General features: G+C 40.3%; 2 protein-coding genes across 4 annotated transcripts in view; both read left to right on the top strand.

Moving 5' to 3' along the window:
• Nucleotides 1-8,688, top strand: part of kcnn3 (potassium intermediate/small conductance calcium-activated channel, subfamily N, member 3) — a 69,214-nt gene extending 60,526 nt beyond the window's left edge. For all 3 annotated transcript variants that reach the window (XM_058745797.1, XM_058745795.1, XM_058745796.1), the window contains 2 exons: nt 5,194-5,263; nt 7,303-8,688. In XM_058745797.1, the coding sequence (XP_058601780.1) occupies nt 5,194-5,263; nt 7,303-7,653 (421 nt within the window). In that variant the 3' untranslated portion in view covers nt 7,654-8,688. The remainder of the gene's footprint in view (nt 1-5,193; nt 5,264-7,302) is intronic.
• Nucleotides 8,689-9,467: 779 nt separating this feature from the next.
• The window catches only part of LOC131522256 (nuclear pore membrane glycoprotein 210-like), a 44,653-nt gene continuing 29,767 nt past the window's right edge, over nt 9,468-24,353 (top strand). The window contains exons 1-13 of the mRNA XM_058747631.1: nt 9,468-9,641; nt 12,998-13,158; nt 13,825-13,956; nt 14,073-14,151; nt 14,242-14,392; nt 15,382-15,514; nt 16,786-16,935; nt 17,028-17,096; nt 17,175-17,284; nt 17,374-17,511; nt 20,205-20,342; nt 20,422-20,577; nt 20,658-20,928. Coding sequence (XP_058603614.1) covers nt 9,481-9,641; nt 12,998-13,158; nt 13,825-13,956; nt 14,073-14,151; nt 14,242-14,392; nt 15,382-15,514; nt 16,786-16,935; nt 17,028-17,096; nt 17,175-17,284; nt 17,374-17,511; nt 20,205-20,342; nt 20,422-20,577; nt 20,658-20,928 — 1,849 coding nt within the window. The 5' untranslated portion in view covers nt 9,468-9,480. The remainder of the gene's footprint in view (nt 9,642-12,997; nt 13,159-13,824; nt 13,957-14,072; nt 14,152-14,241; nt 14,393-15,381; nt 15,515-16,785; nt 16,936-17,027; nt 17,097-17,174; nt 17,285-17,373; nt 17,512-20,204; nt 20,343-20,421; nt 20,578-20,657; nt 20,929-24,353) is intronic.

Raw genomic sequence — 24,353 nt, 5'->3', positions numbered from 1 at the left:
ACAGCAACCTAGTTTTCCCAGGAGGTCTCCCATCCAGATACTGACCAGGCTCAGCCCTGCTTAGCTTCCATGGGCAACCGGTCTTGGGCTGCAGGGTGATATGGCTGTGGGTTATGATGAGCGTCTAAACCCCAGGTAAACGAAATTTGCATATCTGGTCAGTAATTACGTAGGCTGTGCTGAGAACAGGGCAGAAGCAACAACAGTACTGTGAGGGGCTGCACAGAGATAAGCAGCATAGCACATAACATGATAATGGTAGCACGAAGTGAATCAGACATGAATAACAGGAAGCTGCACTGAGTACAGGACAGACAACAATAACATCGAGGGCTGCGCAGAGTAATTACTGTATGAGGCAGCAACACACATGAATAGAGGTAGCATAATGTGAATCAGTCACTCGCCGACAGCAATTGGCAGGCTAAGGACTGAACGTCCAGCTTGTAAAACCTGGTGAAGGTATTCTGAGAAGACCAGCCAGCTGCAAAGCATATATTCTGAATAGACATACCTCTCGACCATGCCCAGGAGGAGGCGATAGCCCTTGTTGAGTGGGCCCTAATGTGCAAAGGGCATTCCAAACCTTGGCTCATATAAGCAGCCGTGATAGCGTCCACAATCCAGCTCTTTTTTTGGCACAGCCCGACCCTTCGCACAACCACCGTAGCACAGCGGGGAACGAAATGAGGCAACAGCGGCCACATAGACTTTCAGTGTTGATGGTAGAGATCCACTATCCAGTCTGTACTGTAGAAAACGCAGAACATCTGACACGGAGCAAGCAACCGGGTCGATATGAACATCACGGCACCATTTCACAAACACTCTCCATTTCAGAGCATACAAAGACCTTGTAGAGCATGTCAAGCACACGAGAATGCAGGGTGCTGAGCTCCTCTGATGTCCCCGAAGCAGCCACACATGAAGGCTCCACAACTTCGGGTGCCACTCCGAGCCGCTCACCTGAGATAGCAGATCCTTCCTGATGGGGATCGGCCAGGGCGGTGCCACCAGCAGCTCTGTCAGGTCCGGGAACCAAGGCTGGTTCGGCCAGTTCAGGGCGATGAGTATCACCGAAGCCCCCTCCTCCCTGGTCTTGCATAACACCAGTGGCAATATCTTGATCGGAGGAAACGCATACAGCCTGGCAGCTGGCCAATGCGATGTCAGAGCGTCCCCTTCCAGCAGGGAGTGAGACAGGGAGAAGAACAGCGAGCAGTGCAATACAGAGCCCTGGAGCGTATGCCTCCTTGGTGATTTATGTAAGAGACCACAGACATGTTGTCGGTGTGAATCAGTACATGCCGCTGTTTCAGCTGAGGCCGAAAATCCTTTAGCGCTAAGAACACTGCTTCCAGCTCCAAGCAGTTTATGTGCCACCGGTTCTGAGGTACTGACCACAGCCCCGAAGTCAGCATGCCCTCGCACACTGCTCCCCAGCTGCGAGTCGATGCGTCCATCGTGACCACAACGTGCGACGTCACCAAGCCTAGGGGAACTCCCCGGCTGAAGAGATCTGGGTTGCGCCATGGCCTCAGAGCTTCGATGCAGCTGCAGGAGACCGCGATGCTCAAACGGCCCGAAGTCCACACCGTCCAAGGGACTCGAGATTTCAACCATAATTGCAGCGGGCGCATGTGTAGTAAGCCCAGATGACATACTGCTGAAGCAGACACCATGAGTCCCAGCAGCCTCTGAAATTTCTTCAAGAGAACAGAGTTGCCTAGTCTGAAATGGCGCAGGGAAGACAAAATGGCCGCCAAGTGCTCCCGAGAGAGACGGGCTTGCATCTCCACCGAGTCGAAGCACACTCCCAGATATGTTATAGACTGACTCTCGGTGAGAATGCTCTTCTGCATGTTGACACATAGCCCTTGGGACTCCAAGTGACGAAGCAGCGTGTCTATATGGCTGATTAGCGTGTCCCGGGACTGAGAACGCGCATCCTGCTCGCTCTGAGGGGGGAAAGTGCTGCATCGATGCACTTCGAGAAAGTGCATGGGGCCAAAGCCAGCCAGAACGGGAGAACAGAGTATTGGTACGCTGTGCCCTCGAAAGCAAACCTTAGAAAGCGTCCGTGATGCGGTGCTATCTGAATGTGAAAGTACGCGTCCTTTAAATCCACGGACGCAATCTGTTTCAGTATTATCATCCTGAACGGACGCATGCAAAGCACTCTGTTGATGGGTCTGAGATCTAGAATCGGGCGGAGTCCCCCATCTCTTTTGGGTACCACAAAATAGTGGCTGTAAAACCCGCTCTCCATCTCGCTCGGAGGGACTCTCTCTATCTCTCCTTTTTCGAGCAGATTGCATGCCTCTTGTCTCAGAACCGGGGCGTTTCGAGGCAATGTTAGAGACTGCACCACGCCATTGTAACGGGGTGGTCTGCGTGTAAATTGAAGGGTATACCCATGCTTTATCACATCGAGTAGCCAGCGCGAGATCCCTGGAATAACTTCCTATGCGTTCAGGAACTGACATAGCGGCTTTAGCAGCTTGGTTGTTGGATGCGCCGGCGAGTGCTGCGCAACTATAACCTGTGTGGGTGGTGGCTCTACACTGCTCCGAGGCAGGGAGAGCTGCATCGCATTGACTGAGTGAGGAGGAAAGAGCTCTTTTTGTGAGGATGTATGCACTTTTATTGAACAGCATGTAAGAACACAAACATTGTGAATGCCACACTCCAGAAAATCTCGCGACATTCTGCATTGCTTGGGAGCTGGGCCTCCGGTGTGCACCTCCCTTCTCATGACACCCTCAGGAAGACGGCTTGGAGGCTGCCTGCGGGCCGGCGTCACGTCGAGGGCTCCTCCGCTGTCCCTGGCGCCTTTTTCCTGGACCTGGCCACACCTTCCTCCTCGTGTCCGGTTCCTGCCTAGGGGCCACGGCAGCCTCTGCGGGTCTTTCCTCCCTCCTCTGGGGTGGGCGGGTCGCCAACATTGACCTGGAACAGGACGGTGGCTGGAACTAGCGCCTCGGCATGACGTGGCTCATGGCTTTGGCACGCATTTGAGCCCCGAAAACCGCTTAATGATTGACTCCACGGCATCACCAAAGAGGCCGGAGGGAGTGATCGGTGCGTTCAAAAGCACCTTGCGGTCTGCGTCCCTGAAGTCAGCTAAATTAAGCCATAGGTGCCTCTGCTGGATTACCATGAATCCCATGGCTCAGCCAATCGCCTGGGCTGCGCACTTTGTCGCCATCAGCGCAAAGTCCATCCACGTGGGAAAACATAGCCTGCGTTGCTGAGTTGGATGCTGGTTGGCGCTGATTGTGGCGCAGACCACGTCTTGATGAGCTGATCGTGGACATCGGGAAAGCTTGCTCTTGGCAGGCTCCTCTGGAGGATTCCAAGAGAGCTCCATCTCCTGGACAGCCTTATTCATGACCCTTATGAGCTCCTCTTGGAGGTCCGCGTGTCCTTTCGCTGTCAGAGCATTCCCGCTCGATTCAGCCCAGTCCTCCTTCTCCGAGGCTGAAATGGACATAGAGTCCTCCTCGCCTTCTTGGGCGACGGAAACAAAGTCCGCGACGGACAGAGGGGGATGGAAACAATCATTGGAGAAGGTGACTGGGGATCAAGGTGACTGTTGAGAACAGTGGCTTTGCGCCAAATCGTCGCTCTCACCTTCAGGTGGGGGAGGGGGGCCCACCAGAGGCTCTCTGGCGGCAGTGGGCCTCACCCCAAGGAGGCCACGGGCCACATTCTGGCGAGTCCTCAGCACGCGCATCAGCAGGTCTGCACAGTGTGCGCAGTCAGATTTCTCCAGAGCCGCCTCCGCATGGGCCAGGCCCAGGCAGGCAATGCAGTGATCATGGCTATCTGGCAGGTCGATCGGTCCCGTGCAAATACGGCAGTAGGACGTCATCTTCTAAAAGGAATCAGTCGTGAAGGAAAAGATTCGGACGTAATTGTCACCGCATTTTATATTGCCTCTCGAGCTCGTCAGTATTTGCATGCGATTTGTATACTTTGCGACAATTGGCCAATCATTTGGACTGGCGTGAGCCAATACGACTTCAGGAAAGGTTGGAAGGGAAGGAGTTCCCATAATGGAGAAATGTCTCCATGATGTGTCGTGGAAGCTCGAGAGGGAACCATGGTTATTACACTTTTACTACGCTAAAACCAAAGAGCCATTCATACAAACAGTGACTATAACAAAAATGTTTTAATAATCGTTAATAAAAACATCCAATCAGAATCCACCTGACTTTGAAGAGCTTGAATATTAAAAGTGGCAGCCTGCAGTGCGCACTTATAATAAACACAATGTTATTGTCCATTGTTATACTGATAGTTGTAGTTATTGCCCGTGTGAACGGACCTTAACTTATACTTTTAGACATTTCAAAATTCATCCCCTCACTGTTTGGAAAAATTTTCATTGCATTTTAGGTGGTGTGAATAAAATTTCATAGAGATAGTTCACCTAAAAATGAAAATTCTGTCATCATTTACTCACCCTCATGTTGTCCCAAACTTTTCATTTTTGGGTGAACTTTCCCTTTAAGACCAAACAGAAGCCTCTGTCATGCCAGTTGCTTTGGTTTTAGACGGTTTTGGACGAATACACAAGCACTAATGCTAATATGGCTAGAGCTAGCTTGATACATTGATATTATGTATTGATAAAGCTGAGCAAATATTACATAACCTAATTAATATTCATAAGCCTATCTAATTTGGCAATAACATGTCCCTCTGACTTTTCAGATTGTCGTTGCACTACTATAGTGACTATTTGTGATTGTACGTTTGGCTAAACTGTGACTGCTGTATCAGCTTCTTTGACTGTTAGCTTGCTGATGCTAATGCTATCCTCTGTGTGGGTGCCCACCGCACCACACACATACTCATCATTTGAAGAACTCTAATCCTCCTGTCACTGTTTTTTCGTGGCCCTGTCCGCCAATTTTAAGGGCTCCTTTCAAAGCGAAGCCTTTCTTTTAAAGAAATCCCACACTTGTGGAATCCTTTTAAGTCTAATGCTTTTAGGATTTATGCTGTAATTGCATATTCATCTTGGGGGATTCTCATCAACAACAAACAAATAAAGAAAACAAGATGATTAAGTTAATTAGCTATTTGAGGTTTACAATTGAGGGCCGTTGGTGCTCGAGAGATTAGAAGGAGGTCTAATGGGTGTGTGTGTGTGTGTGTGTGTGTGTGTCCCTGTTTTTTTAGATTACGAAGTGTTAAAATGGAGCAGAGAAAACTCAGTGATCAAGCCAATACTCTGGTGGACTTATCGAAGGTAAGACTACTGTACATGCACACACATCAACACAAATCACAGACATGGTCGCACATCAGAGCCCACGCATATGCACGTTACATCTGTTAGGAAACAGTAGACACCCACACACACTTTCAATGACATTGCGTTCCCTTTCCTGCAATTTTACCTTGCCCACATACACACACACTTTATAATGCCCAAGGCTGCAAGCACATCGACTGCAGCACATAATGCCCGGTGACACACATACCTTTGCTTTCCCAAATATATCTCAGCATTCAACTGTTTCCATGCTGACCCGTTTGTTTCTGTGGCTTTGTGTCTCCTAGCAACCTGAACAAGTGTTAAAGCAGGGATGACAGTGGGAGCGAGGAGACAGGGAGAGGGGTGGGAAGGGAGAGAGACAGGAAGCTGAAGAATGACAGAAAATGTGTGCAATTCAAGATTTTTTTTTTTTTTTCGTGATGCTGTGTGTGTGTTTGGGTATTTTTTCTGAATGCATCTAGTGTTTTATTTCTTTTATGTGCTTTTTTTCTGAAAGAGCGTGAGTTGTTGTGTGTTCCTAGACTGTGCAGCATTTTCTTTTTAGATATTTGAAGATGTAGCGCAGTGTACATGTCGTGAGTCGGCCTTTAGATTTTTTGTGTGTGCTTTGTATGAGAATCAATTCATTTGGGTTGCTCAAGGTACATTTTATTGCATGCTTTCTCTGCCCGCTTTTGAAGCATTTTTTTTTCTCTAAATTTTCTTTATTTTACGAAACTTCACAGCAAAAATCATTTTCTTAGGATTTTGTCTTCCCATTAATAATATGTAAAGATCCATAAAGCAAGATAAATTTATTTGAGACATTTGAGAAAACAAGTGTTAATATCTTATGCAACTTTGCTTCTCATGTTTCTTGCCTGACTGGATTTTTTTAGTTTTCTTTTTTTAACATAAACCTCACTAAATTTTACTATATTCATGCTTAAAGCCAAAATATTTGCCAGTGGTGCAAGATAAATAAACTTCATTCAAGATATGTTCTTTGGAATCAAGTAATATTGTCTCAAATAGTTCCTTCTCAAGTTATTTGAACTTTTTTAAAAACATTTTTATTGTAAAAACAATCCAAAAATAGTAATTAAGACTAAGATTACTAGACTACTGTAAGTTATTTACCAGTTCTTCTTACCCGAGGACCAGTTTATTGCTCAGTTGGTGCCCTTTTCTATGCTTTGGAGACTTGTTGGAGATCTTAGTTATTTCATTCAAGTATCATTGTTTCAGATCTTTCTCTTAAATGTCTTGAGAATAAACAGAAAAGACTATTGACACTATAAAATGAATATGGATTGCATAGTTTAGATAATTTTACACTTTCTCATTGAGAACCTCAAAAGGAAAAGCAGATTACTGGAGTATTTTTCTCATATGAAAAATTTAAGAAGCTGGAGACTCCAGCAAAAGTCTCCATTTAGTCTGTTTAATTTTATTTGGCTGTCTAGCCAAAGCAATTGAGATAGATGAGATCAAAATGGACCATATTTACTTAATGCACATTCCTGGTCCTATTACGAACGGTGCTACAGTGCATGTAAAAAAAATTTTGTCATCATAATCTTTCATCAAAATATAATAACTTACTCCTCTGCTTTTCTTGTCACTATTGGATATTGCTAACCAGCAGCCAAAGCTACTTGTTTTAGCAAACTCCATAATGGCACATACCGCCCACTGTTAGCAACCCAGTCATTTCCCAATAGATAATTCCCATCAAGTTCCATCCAATACTTTTTATTAGTGAAAATCCCGTTTTCCTCAGAAACATATCACATTAAAAAGCAAATGGATTGTGAACACCATGTTGATTTTAAAGAGATCTCATTTGAGATGTTTTATTTCCTCTGGGTATTTATTGCTCTATTTATTATCTCTACTCTTTCTATTTAATCTTTCTTCTGTTCTTGTAAAGTATGTGTACTCCTTTTCTCTTTATTTGACGTCTCTGAATCCTTCGCTTTACTTTACCACAGTATTTCTAACACCACTCTCATTTTCTCTCCACATAGATGCAGAGCGTCATGTATGAGCTGATGTCTGAGCTGAACGACCGCAGTGAGGATCTGGAGAGGCAGATGTTAAGTCTGGAGCAGCGGGTGGAGCAGCTGACGGCCGGCTTTAACACTCTGCCCGCTCATTTGTCGGCCACGCTCAGCGCCCAGCACGCTGCGCTCATTCAACTGCTGCGTGAGCGTGATGCCAAGGTCCTGAGCCCCACTGTGCCCTCTGTGCTCTCACCCACCGCTGCCAGCCTGCCTCTAGCCAACCCCCCCTCCGGCTCCGGCTCCGGCTTAGGCTCAGTCCCCGTCCCGACTCGGCCCACCGAGGACAGTCCCAACACCAGCAGCTCCAGCTGCTGAGACGCTGGTGCGAGACGTTCCCTCCGGGGTGGAGAGATGGATGATTAGTTGAAACGAAGAGATGACCATACACACGCATTTACATACGATGCACTGTAACTACAAGCATTACGCAGCTTAACGCCACAGAATATACAGTATCATGATGAAGGAGACGCTAACATTTGCACAAAAACCCTATGACGAAACTGCCATATTCCATGTAGTCCAAAAGACGGACGTACTTTACTGTTACCATGAATGTATACATTTTAGAAGACACTGACTCAGACATGTTAACATGCATGGACACTCACTCACACACACACACACACACACACACTTTTTCTGATTCCGTCTTTGCTACCAAAGTGCTCTGTCTATAGTTGACTGAAATGGACTGAGGTATTTATCGCAAAGCAAGGAACTGGGGTGATTGGTATTAGAGAGAGTATAAATAATCAACAGCTGAGAATGTTATGAAATGTGGACAGCACATTTTACAGTCTGCAAGAGACTAACAGCCATTTGAGCAAAGCATTATTTCGAAGAGCGACGCTGAAGCCAGTCAATACATTATAAAAACCACCCCATCAAGGTGGAACAGCTGCTCACACGGAATAACTGTAGAATGAGTGATTATAGTCATTTTCTTAGTGGAATTGCTTCTATTACAATGGTGTTGGAATAAGAGACTATTTTACTTCTGACCCCGTTTCAATGGAGAGACCATTTTGAAAACTGACTAATAGTGACATCCTGTGGCCGGAATACTGAATTACATCCGCTTGGAATATTGTACAGTATGCTATTACTGAAACTTAGCTTTGTATCGCTCAGTTTTTTACCATTAATAATTACTAACGCAGTTATAGCTCATATTTATTATAATTATACGATAGCATTCTTCTCATTCGTCATGAAAATTATGATTGCTGTATAAAAAACGATTTTATTAATATTAATTATAGATAAGGGAGGTGCCGTTTGAGGTTGAAATTATTTTGTAATTTTATTTTACCAGAGAGAATTAATAAAGTATATATCTATACATGACTGTGTCTGTGTGTGCGTATCATTGTGTGACTGACAAGACAAAAGAAGTCTGTGCTTTTGTGTAAATGGTGCAGTGCAGCCTTAAACGCTTGTAGAGTATAAATTTTATAGTTTAATACTGAATTAGAATTCTATATTTATATATTCATAATGAAGGCATAACCCCATTAACATAAGTTACGTTAGCTAGATAAGGTAACTATGACAACGAATGCTGCTCGCGCGAGTACTTTTGCGATTTCGGACGGTATGTCTATAAACCACGACAAGAACCTTCATTGTGGGTTTATTTGGAATTTATATATTACAAACGTATCACAAGAAAATTTCTTTCATTGTTTTTTTAGAGGTATTTAGACGTCGACAGGGTGCGTCGCTAAAATGACCTTTTTACATTTACATTCAGTAACCTAGAAGATGACGATTAAAATTAATTAATTCGATCAATTACAATAAGCGACCTCTTGTTGATTTAATAATTTAAATTTATTAATTTAATTTAATTTATTTACTTTTTGTTTTAAAAACCGTAGGCTATGTTTGGTTTTGAAAACACCGACTACAAGTCGACAATAATCGTTGTGCGTCCTGTAAAAATAGAACACGATTGATGACAATCAAATCATAGCCTGCATTGTTTCAAAAATCAACAGCGACAGGTGTCATATTGTAACGACCAGTGTTGTTTAGCTTGCGGTTTCTGTTTGTGTCTTTGCTTCGAACATGCTGTTGTTCAGCCACCAGCAGTATTCAGTTGGGTATTGTATTCGATTGTAGAGCAGCAGTTTAAACATGCCTATGATAGAAAGAGCAGTTTGGGGGATTTTGCTAATGAGCTCATTGATTACACTCAGAAAGTCGACTAAACTGAACGTTCCCAAGCTGCTGTTACCTCTCAGCACTCATGTGCCTGTGAACATCACACTGACAGCACAGAGAGGATGCTACAAATGGTGAGTGACAGAGGCTGTGGCGCATACTCAGCTTAACATGCCATTCTGTCTCATTACGTGCTGTCATGTCTGAAAGGTTATTAATTCAATCAGTTCGTTGCTCCTTGCCGAACAACAGAATAAAAAATAAAAAACAGTTTGGTTTGCATACAGTATAAAGACAGTAACTAGCACATACACTACGGTTTAGAATGCAGTTTTCAATTAAAAGATATTACAGTGCGTATACAACTGAAGTTGCATTTTATTTTAAATAAATCACTTACGCTTGAGACATGAGACCAAATATATCCCACAACTTTTATTTGATTATTATTTATTTATTTTTAAAAATAGCCATTTTTATTTTGAAATGAGTCAAATATGATCTCTAGAATGTTCGTAATGCAAATGTGCTATTTAAGCAAGATTTTTTAATATTCAGTTTTAATATGCAAATTAAAAACATATTTTAAAGCTTTATAAGTTGCAAAATTAAAATTTAAATGCTGTTTTTCCTAAATGCATTTAGACTTATGGGTAGGATACTTGGGATTGCATTTTGCATTGCATACATAAGCATATTGCATTGCCATTTTGCATATTACATTTCAAATTGAATTTGAGTCATTCCGTGTCAACTCAACCAGAGGTCCCCGGCTCAAATTCTTGATTTTGCTAATATTTTTTCTGAAGAAAGACAGACAATGTATTGTGATGAAAGCCAAAATATTAAATGTCATGGATGAATATTTACTGAGCAATCCACTATTTTGTAGAGAGGGGTCAAAATGGCCATTTTCACCTGAGCTTCAGAGCCAAATTACAGGGGGTTAAAAATGACTTCATAATGTTATTTTTACACAGAGATTGGTAGGTCTGTTAGAAAAATCTGTTGACTTTAGCAATCTTTGTTGCATTATGTGCCAATGGTGACCATTCAAAAATGGGGAAACAGCACTTTTTTCTCCAAAGTTTGCATGCCTGTATCTCAAGTATTAAAGATATCTCAATGCCCTTTTAGATATTGGGTCTTAACAAACTTTTCTTTTGACATCTTCATTTTTTAGGCCCTATATTGTTCAGTTCCAGAGATATTGGAATTTCAATATGGCTCCAGGAGTAAATCGTTAAATTGTACACATTTTCAGTGGTCAAAAACCAAATTTGGGTCAATTTCAACTTTTCTTTTAAAGAGGAATGTCTGAAGAACAAATAATGTTGAAACTAGAGATGTATCTTGTTTCCTTCTGTCAAAACAATTGCATTGAACATCACTGTCCAAGTGGGTCTGTGTTCATTCATTTTTTTTAATTTAATATTGAAAACAGAAACATGAGAAAACGGCACCATTTTCATTTTTTGTTTTATCAAAAACATGAAAAGACAAGAATTCGCCTTAATTTTTCCTTTTTACTTTCAGGGGTAGAAAATGGATAAACAGCTTGAATGTTCGATTTCCATGTGTGGGAGGGAATTAAACGCCCCTTTTCACTTTTATATACATTTTCAATATTCATATTATAATAATGTAACTAACATAATTAGCATGAAGTTAGCATGTTGTTACCTTGTTACCTAATAAGTATCAGCTGTATACAAAGTGACCAACTTTTGGTTTTCATGCGCTGAAAATGGGTAATATTCAACAGTCTGGAGCCTCATTGAGACCCCCCTATCTTTGGGACTGAATGATGTAAGGCCTTGAAAATGAAGATTCCAAAAGAAAAGTTTATTAAGAACTAGAATCTAAAATTGCGATATCTTTAATACTTCTTGAGTTATAGGCACGCAAACTTGGGAAAACGAATATGTATGGCATTCAGACAGGTATGTTCAATGCAGTTGTTTTGGCAGAAGGAAATGAGATACATCTCCAGTTTCAACATTATTTGTTCTTCAGACATTCATATTTTTGCAAATTGACCCACATTTGGTTTTTGACCACTGAAAATGTGTGCAATTTAATGATATATTGAGATCCCAATATCTCTGGAGCCAAGCCTTATAGGGCCTTAAAAATTAAGAAGCCAAAAGAAAAGTTTGTTAAGATACAAAATCTAAAAGGGCATTAAGATATATTTAATACTTCTTGAGTTACAGGCCTGCAAACTTTGGAGAAAAAACTTGAAAAGTGCTCTTTCCCCATTTTTGAACAGTCACCATTGGCACATAATGCAACAATGATTGCTAAAGTCAACAGATTTTACTGACAGACCTACCAATCAATGTGTAAAAGTAACATTATGATGCTGCCATCTTTCTGAAGTCATTCTTACCCCCCTGCAATTTGGCTCTGAATCTCAGGTGAAAATTGCCATTTTGACCCCCCTCTACAAAAAAGCGGATTACTCAGTAAATATTCATCCATGACGTTTAATATTGGCTTTCATCACTGTAAATGCTTATCTTTCTTCAGAAAAAATATTAGCAAAATCAAAAATTTGAGCTGGGGAAGTTTCTGAAATTTGGTTGATTTGACACGGAATGACCCATTTAGCTACACATATGCTTCTATACTTACCACCATGTTATTCCAAACCCTTAAAAGCTTTTTTTTCTTCTTCGGAAAACAATTTAAGATATTTTGGATGAAAACCAGGAGGCTTGTGACTGTCCCATTGACTGCCAAACAATTAACACTGTCAACCTCCAGGTTTTCATCCCAAATATCTTAAATTGTGTTCCGAAGATGAACTAAGCTTTTACGGGTTTGGAATGACGTGGGGGTAAGTGATTAATGACAAAATGTTCATTTTGGAGTGGAGTAACCCTTTAAATATATTGTAAAATATAATGTGTTCCTTTGATGGCCAAATTACATTTTCATCAGAAACTGGAAACTGTGGTACGATTATTTCAGGATTCTTTGATAAATAGAAAGATTACGAGAACAGCATTTATTTGAAATAAAATGATTTTGTAACAGTCTAAAAGTTTTTACTATCATGTTTCATCATACCAATGCATCCTTGCTGAATAGAAGTGTAAAAAAAAAATCATACTGACCCCAAAATTTTGAAGTGTATTATTTATGGCCTCTTTCCCATATTCCATTGCTGTGAGTTAACAATATTAGTAAGGCTAGTGAGTTTTTTTTTTTTTTAATTATTTTAATTTGAGGTAATTATGCTTATTTTCTTCATACAAAGTGACTCCTTACATAAACTTCAGTTTTCATTATTATGTCAAGAATCATTCAGTGGGAGACGTTCTTATTTTAACTCTTTACATTATTCTTTACATTTCAGAAGTCTATAAAAAACAAACACATGCCTGAATTGCATAGCAGAAAAGTATGAAACAAATAATATAGACTATACAGTGCTTGTCTTGTGATCATGTGCCTGACTCTATTGCTGTCTGCCTGACTTTAGGGTGTCCTCTAAGCCTGAGACTGTCAGGCTATATCCACTCTCCGCACTCAGCCCTCCGGCTCTGCTGCCGCTCTCCTGCTGCAGTCAGCAGTGCTTGGTGTCAGCTCTGTCCTCCCCCCAGGCTGTCCCTCTCCATACTGTGGTCCAGGCACAAGACCCTGGTGAGCGAGAGGAGGGGACAGTAATATATAGACATGCTACAGAAGGACATACGGCACCATTACAGCAGTATGGGTTATTTTTTCATGGGCAATTCAGATGACATCCATGAATCATGATACTATTTTCCATATGAAATTAACCATCATTTTAATTAACAAATAAATGCTCAATGCAGTCAGCCAGCTCGCTCTTTGCTTCACTGACTGCTTGAATGAAAATGCAGTGCACACCATTTAAATCTCATTACGATTGTTCTTGTTTATCTATTAAAGGGATAGTCCACCCAAAAAACGAAAAATCTGTCATTATTTACTCACTCTCATGTCGTCCAAAATATGAGCGCCTTTCTCTCTTCAGTGAAACATATAAGAAGTTATGTTGAAGGATGTTGGTAACCAAACATTTTCAGTTCCCATGACTTGCATTGTATTGGTAAAAAACTCAATGGAAGTCAATGGGAAACGATATCTCAAAATTCTTTCAAATATCTTCTTTTGTGTTCCCTGTGTACATGTTTGGAATGACATGAGGGTTAATAAATGATGACAAAAAATTAAATTTTGGGGTGTTCTAATCCTTATGTTCTGTTGAAAATGATGTTACCATTGGGTTTCTAAACAGAACATGAGTGTTCAAAAGTGTGACTTCCCCCATTCCCGTTTTAGTGACCGGTCACATTCTGCGCTGCGATGTCATCATTAATCAGATTGAAAGTATTCAGGTTGTCACAACTGTTCGACAGCTTTTTACCGACGACCCTCCCCTGCAGTTATCGGTCCGGGCGTTTGACTCAGAAGGTACAGTACATTTCATTACCCAAATTTCTCTGGGATGCTGTGTGTTTGTTTTGCTAAATGGATTTTTTGAGAATAAGATGGTTATGGCAGTGATCTGTTCTTGGCCTGATTCACAGGAAATACTTTTAGCTGTCTGGCTGGCTTGAAATTTAATTGGCGGCTGGCAAAGGAGTCTGATGCAATACAGGCAGTGAGGTGAACAAGGGTCTTTAAGTGAAGAGAGAGGGAGAGAGAAAGAAAAATGCATTAACATAAAGCATGTCTTGTTTTCTGTGATTATCGTAGGTTTGTGCGTCACAATGATGCAGGGTTCACTCCCCCACCTCATATCCTGTCTCTAGAAGATGCTGGTCAGCGGGGGGAGAGTGTCTTGCTGTATGGGATTCACAGTGGCTCAGCACTTATAAAAGTGTCTTTTCTACACCCTGAACATAAGGTATGAAAGTATACACAACAGAATGATTAAATATTACAATTCTGGCAGATTATTTTTTATAAGTAAGTAATGGCCAGTAACCATTTAATGGGCAGTACTAAAAATCTATACTATATTGTCTGAAAAAATTTAAGGAAGCATACTAGAAAAAAATATGTAGTTTTAAATGTGATGTCTACAAAGTGAAATTGGATATCTCAACATTATTATATTAGGTAATCATACTCTGCAGGTCATCTGAATGTTAAAACATTCACATCACATCAAATAAATATTCACATCAGCCATATGCACTACCTTTCAAGTTATTTCTGATCAGGTGTCAGTTATTTTTTAAGGCAAAGAAGAGATTTTTTCAGCAAGGATGCATTAAATTGATCAACAGTGACAGTAAATACATATATTACAAAAAAATTATATTCCAAATAAATGCTGTTATTTTTATATATTAACTTTCTATTTATCAAAGAATCCTGAACAACAACAACAAAACATTTATCACCGTTTCCACAAAAATATTAAGCAGTATAACTGCTTTGGCTTTCAACCTTTTCTACTTGAAGGCCCCCATAATCCAAATCAATATTCAAACGCCCCGAACTATTTATTTTTTTGGAATTGTAAAAATGTTATAATATTATAAAATAATTATAATATATTTATATACATTTATTATTAATAATAATTTCATTTTAAGTCATCCTGTGCCCCCCTTGGTACTTTTTTTTGAAGATTCAGCTTTGATATTACAGAAATAACTTTTAAATTGTAAAAATATTTCAGTATATTACTGTGTTTACTATATTTTTAATCAAATAAATGCACTCTTGTTATGCATAAGAGACTCAAGCACAAAAAATATTGCTGACCTCAAACAAACCATATTTTATCATATACATTTATCTGCTAATCAGTCAAATATTATGATGGTAATGATATATATTATAATGTGTGTGTGTGTGTGTGTGTGTGTGTGGGTGGGTGTTCAGCATGTAGAAGCAGCCAGTGTCACTTTGTTTGTGATAGACAGACTGCACCTGAGTCCAGTGGGAGATACATACCTGCTACAAGGATCCACCATCAGATACACTCTGTGGAAAACAGAGCAAGAAGGAGAAACTGGTACAAATAAAATATATATATGTACTGCTTGTTTATGCTAGTTTAGTGCTGGTTTAGCTTGTGGACCAGCATTGTTCACTAGTAAAAAGTGCTGATCTACCAACATGGTGAATATGCTTGACCAAGGGCAGCTTTAAGCTAGCTAAGAGGTCTAGTGGGGACTAGAGACAGAGCAATAATAAATTGACTGGCTAGTTTTTTTTTTTTTCTTTTTACTGATATTGGTCATTTGATGGGTCTCTCAAAAGCATTCACAGGTGAAGTAACTTTATAAATGTATTTTTTGATAATTAATCAACCATTCATGAAGGTTCGTTCATATGTCAGAAAGGTCCATTTACATTAAAGACGATAACTATAATGATAAATATAACTATAAAGTTTTAAAGGTAAGTGCACACTAGAACTATAATGATAAGGACAGAAAAATTACTGTTGGAATCACTCTCAGAACAATTTTTTTTTCAGCTGATAAATGATAAAAAAACATTGATAGCCAATCAGAATCCACTCGATGTAAACATTGCAGCAGACATCATAACTTTATCTAATATAGTTATCGTTATCTTTATAGTTGTCTTAATAGTATCTTTATAATATATATATATATATATTTATATGTGCATATATTACATGCATTTTCAACCATCTAGACTGTAAAACAGCATAAAAAACAACAAAAGAACAATTCAAAAAAGCATTATTTAGGTATTATTGTGGCAATATTTTAAAAAATCAGTTGTCTAGACACCTAAACATGCATAAATCATTTATATCAGTCATAAAAAAATCCAGCAATGCTGGTCTTTTTATCACAACATGCTAATTTAAATCCAATGTTGTGCTTAAGCACTTCTATTTATAATGCTTTGTCAGACTTGATATTAAAATCACTGTGTCACTGACAGGAGAAATGTTAAAAATGTATGCATGGTGTTTATTATTCAAGCACTGTGGGATTGTTGGAAAGATCATGGAAAGGTTAAGCTCTGGGCTGTGTTGAGCGTTCCCTTAAATCCAACAGAATGCAATAATCTCATTTGACAAGTCTTTTCAACACATTCTTCACATAAGCACACACCCGAGATTACCAATATGCCACTGTAATGACCCTTAAACTGCATGTTAACACTTTAACACCCTAACCGTATGCTTCACACCTCTAGACCGATTATATACCGTCTCATAAACACATCATTGCATATGTCAGGAGAGATATGCTACATTTTTAACACCTGCATCTAATTGCTCACTCTCTTGTTTGTTTGTAGAGGTCACTCTGTCTGAGGAGGGATACAGTCTGGTTGTGGACGGATACAAGGGCAGAATGTACGATCCTGACATAATTTCTGTTGAGTGGGAAACAGCTACTGTCACCGCCCTCAAGCCGGGTCATGCGGCACTAACGGTTACACACAACAGTATCCGACAGAACTGTGTTTTTCATTGAAACTTTATGTTGTGGGGCATATATGAGTGTATTGTTATGATTCCAAGCTCAGTTGTGATTCAGATCTGCCCCCTGAAATAACGTCCCAACTCCCTCGCACTTCTGTGTTTGTGGTGAAGCCCAGCTACATGAGTGAGTTGCACACATAACACAGAAAATATCCTAAACCACACACCTGTACGAGGGTTTATGTTTATCTGTGTGTTTCAGCATTGAGTATTGAGGAGGAAGAGGACAGATGGGTGTTGGAGACAGGGCGGCAGTATTATTTGACTGTTCGTATCCATGACAACAAGGGCCATGTGGTTCACCTGTCACAGGTTGTGCTTTATAGTCATCGGTTTACGCACTGTTTGCTTCACTGCGTCTCTTGACAGGAGCATAACGTCTGAACTTTAACCCTCTGCAGAATGTGGTGATTGTTGTGGAGGAGACTGAGGGGTTAGTGACAGTCGAGTCTTTGTCAGATCCTGCCTGCCATCTCCTGCAGACCATCATGAAAGGGAAGACTTTAATACAGGTCTCGCTTTATAGCATCTTCTCTGAGGTAACACAAGATTTGACAAGTAATTGGTGCAGGAAAAAAACTGATTAAAAAAAAAAATCTTTCTTTAGATTGCAATAGCTTGTTCTTCTTCTGAAATGACTTTATATTTCCACTGATGTTACTTATATGAATAGTTATTAAATAGTCAAATAGCTATATGGGCATTGTTTTACCAAACTCACATTCAGTCGGGCTCCATTCTGGTATTTAACAGCCACTTTTCAAACCAATCAATTCATTATGGATAAAATTACAGAATAACATCATGTTTCACGTGTAATTACATCACATTAAACAAGTAAAATGGTTTGCAAGTGGCAATTCACTTAAACTTCAAAAACATTATTGACCACTCCTATTTTAGCAGCTGTTGCCATCTATGATTATCTGATTATTTGGCTTTATGTATACAGTATATATTTTTAATTAGTAATAATATTTCACAATATTACTTTTTTTTTTTTGATCAAACAAATGCTGCATTCAAAATTTGCTGTTAAAAAATTTGAGGTCTGTACAATTTTTTTTTATGTTTTTGAAAGTAGTCACGTATGCTTACCAAGGCTGCATTTGTTTGATCAAAAATACAACAAAATAGTAATATAGTGAAATATATTTACAAATTAAAATAACCCTTTTCTACTTTAATAAATGTAATGTATTCATATGCAAAGCTGGATTTTCAGCAGCCATTACTCAAAATCATTTTGATATGCTGATTTGGTGCTCAAGAAACATTTAGTATTATTATCAATACAAGTGCTGCTTAATATTTTTGTGTAATACATTTTGTCAGGATGATTTGATGAATAGAAAGTTCAAAATAACAGCATTTACTTGAAATCTGAAAAGTCTTTACTTTTATGTCTCTTTTGATTAATTCTTTGTTTTTTGCCTCTTTTAATCTTGAGAAGTACATGCTGTGGATTAGCTTCACAGTTTTTATCCCTTTACTGCATAGTTTAACAAATTATTTACAGAATAAAGGCAGATTAAAAATGTCTCACATCATTCCAGTCCATCATCTCCAGTTCATTCCTAGGAGATGTTCTGCAAAGATTGTCTGACCAAGCAACAGTCATTATGGAGGATAAAGTTTAGCGAATGGTATATTTGTAGTCAGTGAGCTAGTTATACTTTCACATAGACCTCAATATTGACGTTTACTGTATTGCCAGAACCATATAAAATGGCCCATGGGTTTAATTATACAATACCAATGTCATCAGTAACATAACATGTCAAGTATCCTGCTTCTGGGGTTTTGTTCAGTTCATTGCTCAGTTTGAGGGGTTCAGTAGGTTATTTCACAAACGTGAAGTTCATTCTTATTGGAGTAAATGGCACAAGCTGTTTGCAGATCTAGAGGGGAGCCCCACCTGAGGGGGTATGATAAGACAGCAAGCAGGAAATGAGGACACACACAGTGTGAAGTGTAAAGAGAGGCATGGGGTGTGTTGGGAAACCCATTGTTTAAAAAGGGAAAGACAGCATGTTCCATCTGTGGGAGACACTGAGGTGGCAGAAGATGAAACGCGTCTTAGAGGGGGGCAGTTTTATCCGGTCGTCATGCAGGCGTTATGGTTCTGTAAGGTGAGCTCCAGGGGAAACGTTACTCATTAGTTTCAGTCTCCAACTTCCTGTCGATCCGTGCTCACTTATAAGGAACATCCAGTAGATTAATGGGAAAAAAAATAGGAGGGAAAACCTTCCTAACTGCCTCCAAGGGAAATCATCCTTTAGGCAGGCGTAAATTTTCTTGTCAAATCTTCACGGTGAATGCTGTGGTGCTGCTTTGTGGTTTGACTGGCTATTGAGCTGATTAGCATCGGTTACATCAGTTTGGGATTTCTCAGCTTTCTTAATGTGATAATTACCTACAGTTTGTGTGCGTAACATATTCTGTTATATTCTTGCAACCATAGTTACTTTCATGTTTTTTTCAAACAAACTTTGCTGTTTTGTTGCCCCCAAAATATGATGGTTTCTTTCTAAAAATTGAAGGCATCTATCTATCTAGTCCCTTACTTAAGCTCTGTTCTGTTCTGTTTGCTTCGTTCAGTGTCTAACGCCAAACCTTGTGCTCTGTGTTTCCCTGGTTGGATCATTAAAGACTCTTGTTTTGTATTATCTCCACGTCTCCTCGTTCCCCCCGTAAGAAAAGTGTAAGAAAAGTGTCTGTCAGTCTGTCTGTCCGTCCATTGGATCCAAATGGATGAAGTCCCATTTATACTATAAAATAAAATATGTATAATATAAATGTGTGAAAATATTGTCTGTAAAATATTTGGTTACACTTTATTTAAAGTGTCCTTGTTACAGTGTAATTATACATTTAATTACCTTATAATTAGTTATATTAATTAACATGTACTTACTAAATGGTTAGGGTTTGGATTGGGGTTACTTGCATGTAATTATGCATAATTAATTGTTATTATAATAGTAAGTACATGTAACATATGTAACAAGGACACCTTAAAATAAAGTGTAACCAAATATTTTCTTTTCATTAACTAATTTTTTCTACCTATCATTAGAGTACTGTTAGATATATGAACCTGAAGAGAAATATCTAACTACAGCTCCTAATAGAATTAAATAATTGTGATTAGTATTATTATTTCTGACCATAATGAAACCGTTTTATTTTATTTTATTTTATTTTATTTTTGGCAACCCCTATGTAACAGGATGGTGAATATTGGCCTGTCATCCCACCAATCCGAGTGCGACAGGAAGTGGAAATCTACAAGCCTCTTACTTTACAGCCCTCTGTGATTGTTTTTCCATGGCAACCCCACAATAAGCTGTACCAGCACAATATTCAGGTGCAGTTCAAATGAGTATTGTTATCTGCATATGTTGGAGCATAATGACCGTTTGCTATAATAGAATCTATGTTTCCAGGTGGAAGGAGGAAGTGGCTCTGTGACGTGGGAAGTGTCTGACAGAGAAATTGCCACAGTTACGGTAAAAGGGGTAGTCATAGCAGGAAAGAGGAGGGGCCAGGCTGAAATTCAGGTTTCAGATTCCAAAAACATCCTGCATAAAGTAGTTGGGAAGGTAAAATTTGCACACACTATCACACATGTTTATATAAAGGCTATAAATTCTCATATGGTTCTTTCACTGTGTGTGTACAGGTGATGGCTGTGAGGCCTGCCCAGTTGCAGCTGATTCCCCAGACAGGCGATTGTCGTGTGGGGGACAGGATAGACATTCCCTTTGCTCTCTGGGGCATTCAGGACCCACCAAACACTTGCTCTCAGAATTCAAACTTGTTTTCCAAGACTCACAATCTTCAATGCGGAGAGTCTCTATCGGAGGACAGAAATCTTGTGTTAGTCACAGACTGCTCTCAGCTCTCTCTACACGTCCACACTGAACCTGCTGGCATCTTCACACACATGTCAGGTGCAGCATCTTCACCCTCTCTCCATCGCTGCCATTGTACTTACTCAATCCATTTACACTCCACTGGTTCCTTCAATATTCTGTTTCTCTGATGGCACTTTCATTCATCTGCCTGCTCTAATTGTTTACCTCAGGGCATATTGAACATGAGGGATAAGTGATCTACTCTCAGTCTCACACAGAGACCCCCTCCCCGCTCTCTTTCTCTCTCTGCCCCCCTCCCTTGTTTAGGACTTCCTCTCCACTGCTCGCACAAATTAAAATAGGATTAATTAGTTCATTTCTCCTGCTTTAATTTAAAGCACTGGGAAAATCAATACACGCTCTCTCTGTGTAATCCGGTTAGTACATTAGCCCGTAAACATCAAGTTGATGGAGTGTATGCGTGTTTGTGTTTGACAGAGGATTTATATACCGATAACTTGCACAGCTGTCCGGCACGTGAAACCAGCACTTGGACTGCAGAAATGTGAATCCCAGCAAATGTTGCTAGGAAAACTTTAGCTTATATTCACAACAGAGATTGCATTTCTTCCACCAGAATAACAATTCCACCAATATCAGAAATTACCAACTGAGATGTATTCTGAATGTTACCTCTTTTTTATTTTATTTTTATTTTTATTTTTTTTGCCTTCCGTCATTAGTAGGGGGACCAATTATATATATATATGCTTTAATTGACGGACAGACATTATTACTCGCACACAGAAACTTCTCAAAACTACCCCGCGACTTTTATTGTAATAAAATAGTTTCCATACTGAATTGCTACATTACATTTCTCTGCAACGACGTGTTTTTGAAGTAGGACTAAATTCACAGTTTCATTGTTTGTAGGGACAGACCAGATGCAGATAATTAACACACGCACATTTTATCTCTCTCTCTCTCTCACTCTCTCCCTCTCTCTCTCTCTGTCAAAATGGGCATATTTGAGAAAAAAATTTGAGTAGTTTGCTTCACTGAATAAATGAATTGCAGCTTCCATCTTACTTCACTCTCTTTCAATGTTTTCAATCTTCGCGGCACGCTCAGCATCTGTGAACGCTAAACCCCGCCTACTTTGATTTGATTGGCCAGTTCAATTATTTTGACATTGACGAGCGCTGTTAGCCTGCTGAGGCAGAGCAGACTGAAAATGTTACTTTTAAAGCTTTTTTTTGTCATCCTAACAAGAGCGCTGCGTAATTGAGAACAGCAGATCAGTGCAAGGATTTCAAGGGGGACATTTGGCAATTTCTAATTATTGGGGGGGACTTGTCCCCCTCAATGTCTATGGTGGTTACGGCCCTGATGGCAGCGATTAAGTCTTTGGAAGCTGGAATTCACCAGAAGTTTGACGCGCATGCAGCCGAGTTTCGAAAAGAAATATCATCCTTGCGAGAAGAGGTGCACAATTCGCTAACGGCGGTAGCTTCAGAAGTGAAAGCGCACGAGGAAAGAATGACTAGCCTGGAAAATGCGACATCAGAGTGGACGACTAGTCTGCAGGTACTTGAACCGACCGTGGCCTCCTTACAGAACGAGATTGCTGCTCTTCAAGCTAAGTGCACATATCTGGAATGTTGCTCTCGCAGAAGCAATTTGCATCTTGTCTTTATTCCCGAGGGTATGGAGGGCACACAGCCCTCAAAATTTGTTGCAGAAGCACTGCAAGAAATATTCAGCCTCCGTGAACCCCCACTTCTTGCCCGAGCCCATCGCATGCTGGCAGCGCAACCCACGGAGGGCCATTTAAGCCAAACAGCTCAAATTCAAAGACAGAACTGTCTACATTTTCCCGATTTCCCTCCCGAGATCGCAAAAGAGAGGGCAGCATATTATGACGTGTAACGACTGCTAAAGTCCAGATCTGATGTAAAATATGGGCTGAGAAGTCTAATCTTGTTCCGTAAGGAGGCCACAGTCGGTGCCCATTTTCGACCCCTGCCAAATTATTACTCCCTCTCGTTGAAATCGCTACCTGATTGCCTAATCCTAACCCCCTCCCCCACACCTAACCCTAAACCTACCAATACTAGGGGAGTAGTAATCTGGTGGGGGTCAGAATTTGAATCACACATGACAGTGTTGAGCACACCAGCTGAAGCGATGGACTATGTAAAACGGCACATTACGACCCTTTAAGAAAACTGGACACAAGTTGTTTGGCTGAGGTAACTGAAAGTTCAGCTGGTTTAAATAGCTGCCTGACTTTCAAACATTGGCCTATATAACTGAAAAAAAAAAAGAAAGACTATTGTTCTTATTAACTGGTTATAAGCCTGTTATAGGATTCAGTATATACTAGGCCCTACCCGCTTTGTCATATCGAGTTAAAGTTAATTAATCTTCTCGGGAGTTCTTGCAGTGGTGCAATAGTAAAAATGAATAGTTGAGAATAATGTAGAGTTAAAAACTCTTTCCCCCGCTTTTTTATAACAATGTTTAAAATGTCAGTTTCCTGTTTTGGTTGTAACATGATTTAGTGGTAAGGAGGGAAGGTTTGGGATTCTGTTTCAAAGCTGAGTTCATTTCTAAGTTCATTCATTCTTCACAGTGTTCATTTTAGGCTGTCTTTTACACATGGATGCATTTTTGTGTACGTTATGTTTCCATTTGGGCATCTTTTCTTTGTTTTCAAGTTTTTTTTTTTTTGTTAGTTTATTTTGTTTTGTTCTCATTCAATCCCTAAATATGATGTCTCTTTCATTAAACACTCTCACGTGGCAAACTCTTTGAGATATGTCAGCTGGAATTGTAAGGCTGTCAATAATTTTGTTAAGCGCAACCGAGTCTTAAACCATCTGAAGGGCTTAAAGGCAGACTGTGATGTGGTTCAAGGGTGGAAGGGAAAAGACAGGGTCGGCGTGACTGGAACTCGTAGGGCTTTTAATTCGGTGCTCTTTCACAACAACAAAACAAGGCGGGGCGCTCACTGCGCTCCCAAACGTTTTAACAAATAACTCAGAATATCAGATCCACGTATCTTCTCTTCCTCTAGCACCAGTCTCTCTGTCCACCTCGAGTTCCCAGTCCTTCTCTCTCTCCAGCCTCCCGTTCTGGTGGCTTTATCCGGTCCCTCCATGCCAATTACTGAAACAAGACACAGGTGTTATCAATTGCACTTGACCCACTTACACCGCCCGACTCAGGCCGGGGAGCCCTCCGGCCTGCAGCCCCCATTTCTGGAGAGGAAGTCGGCTACAGCCATCTGCGGCCCCGGCCTGTGGACCACCTTGAATTTAAAGGGCTGTAATGCCAGATACCAACGGGTGATCCGCACGTTGGTATCCTTCATGCGGTGGAGCCACTGCAGGGGGGCGTGGTCCGAACAGAGAGTGAATTCCCGCCCCAGGAGATAATAGCGGAGGGTGAGGACCGCCCACCTTATCGCCAAACATTCCTTTTCTATGGTGCTGTACATCGTCTCTCTCTTCGAG

This window comes from Onychostoma macrolepis, chromosome 16 (assembly GCF_012432095.1).
Source record: "Onychostoma macrolepis isolate SWU-2019 chromosome 16, ASM1243209v1, whole genome shotgun sequence".
Classification (NCBI taxonomy): Eukaryota; Metazoa; Chordata; class Actinopteri; order Cypriniformes; family Cyprinidae; genus Onychostoma; species Onychostoma macrolepis.
Note: the sequence above shows the minus strand (reverse complement) of the source record. Positions and strands in the feature narration are given on the sequence as shown.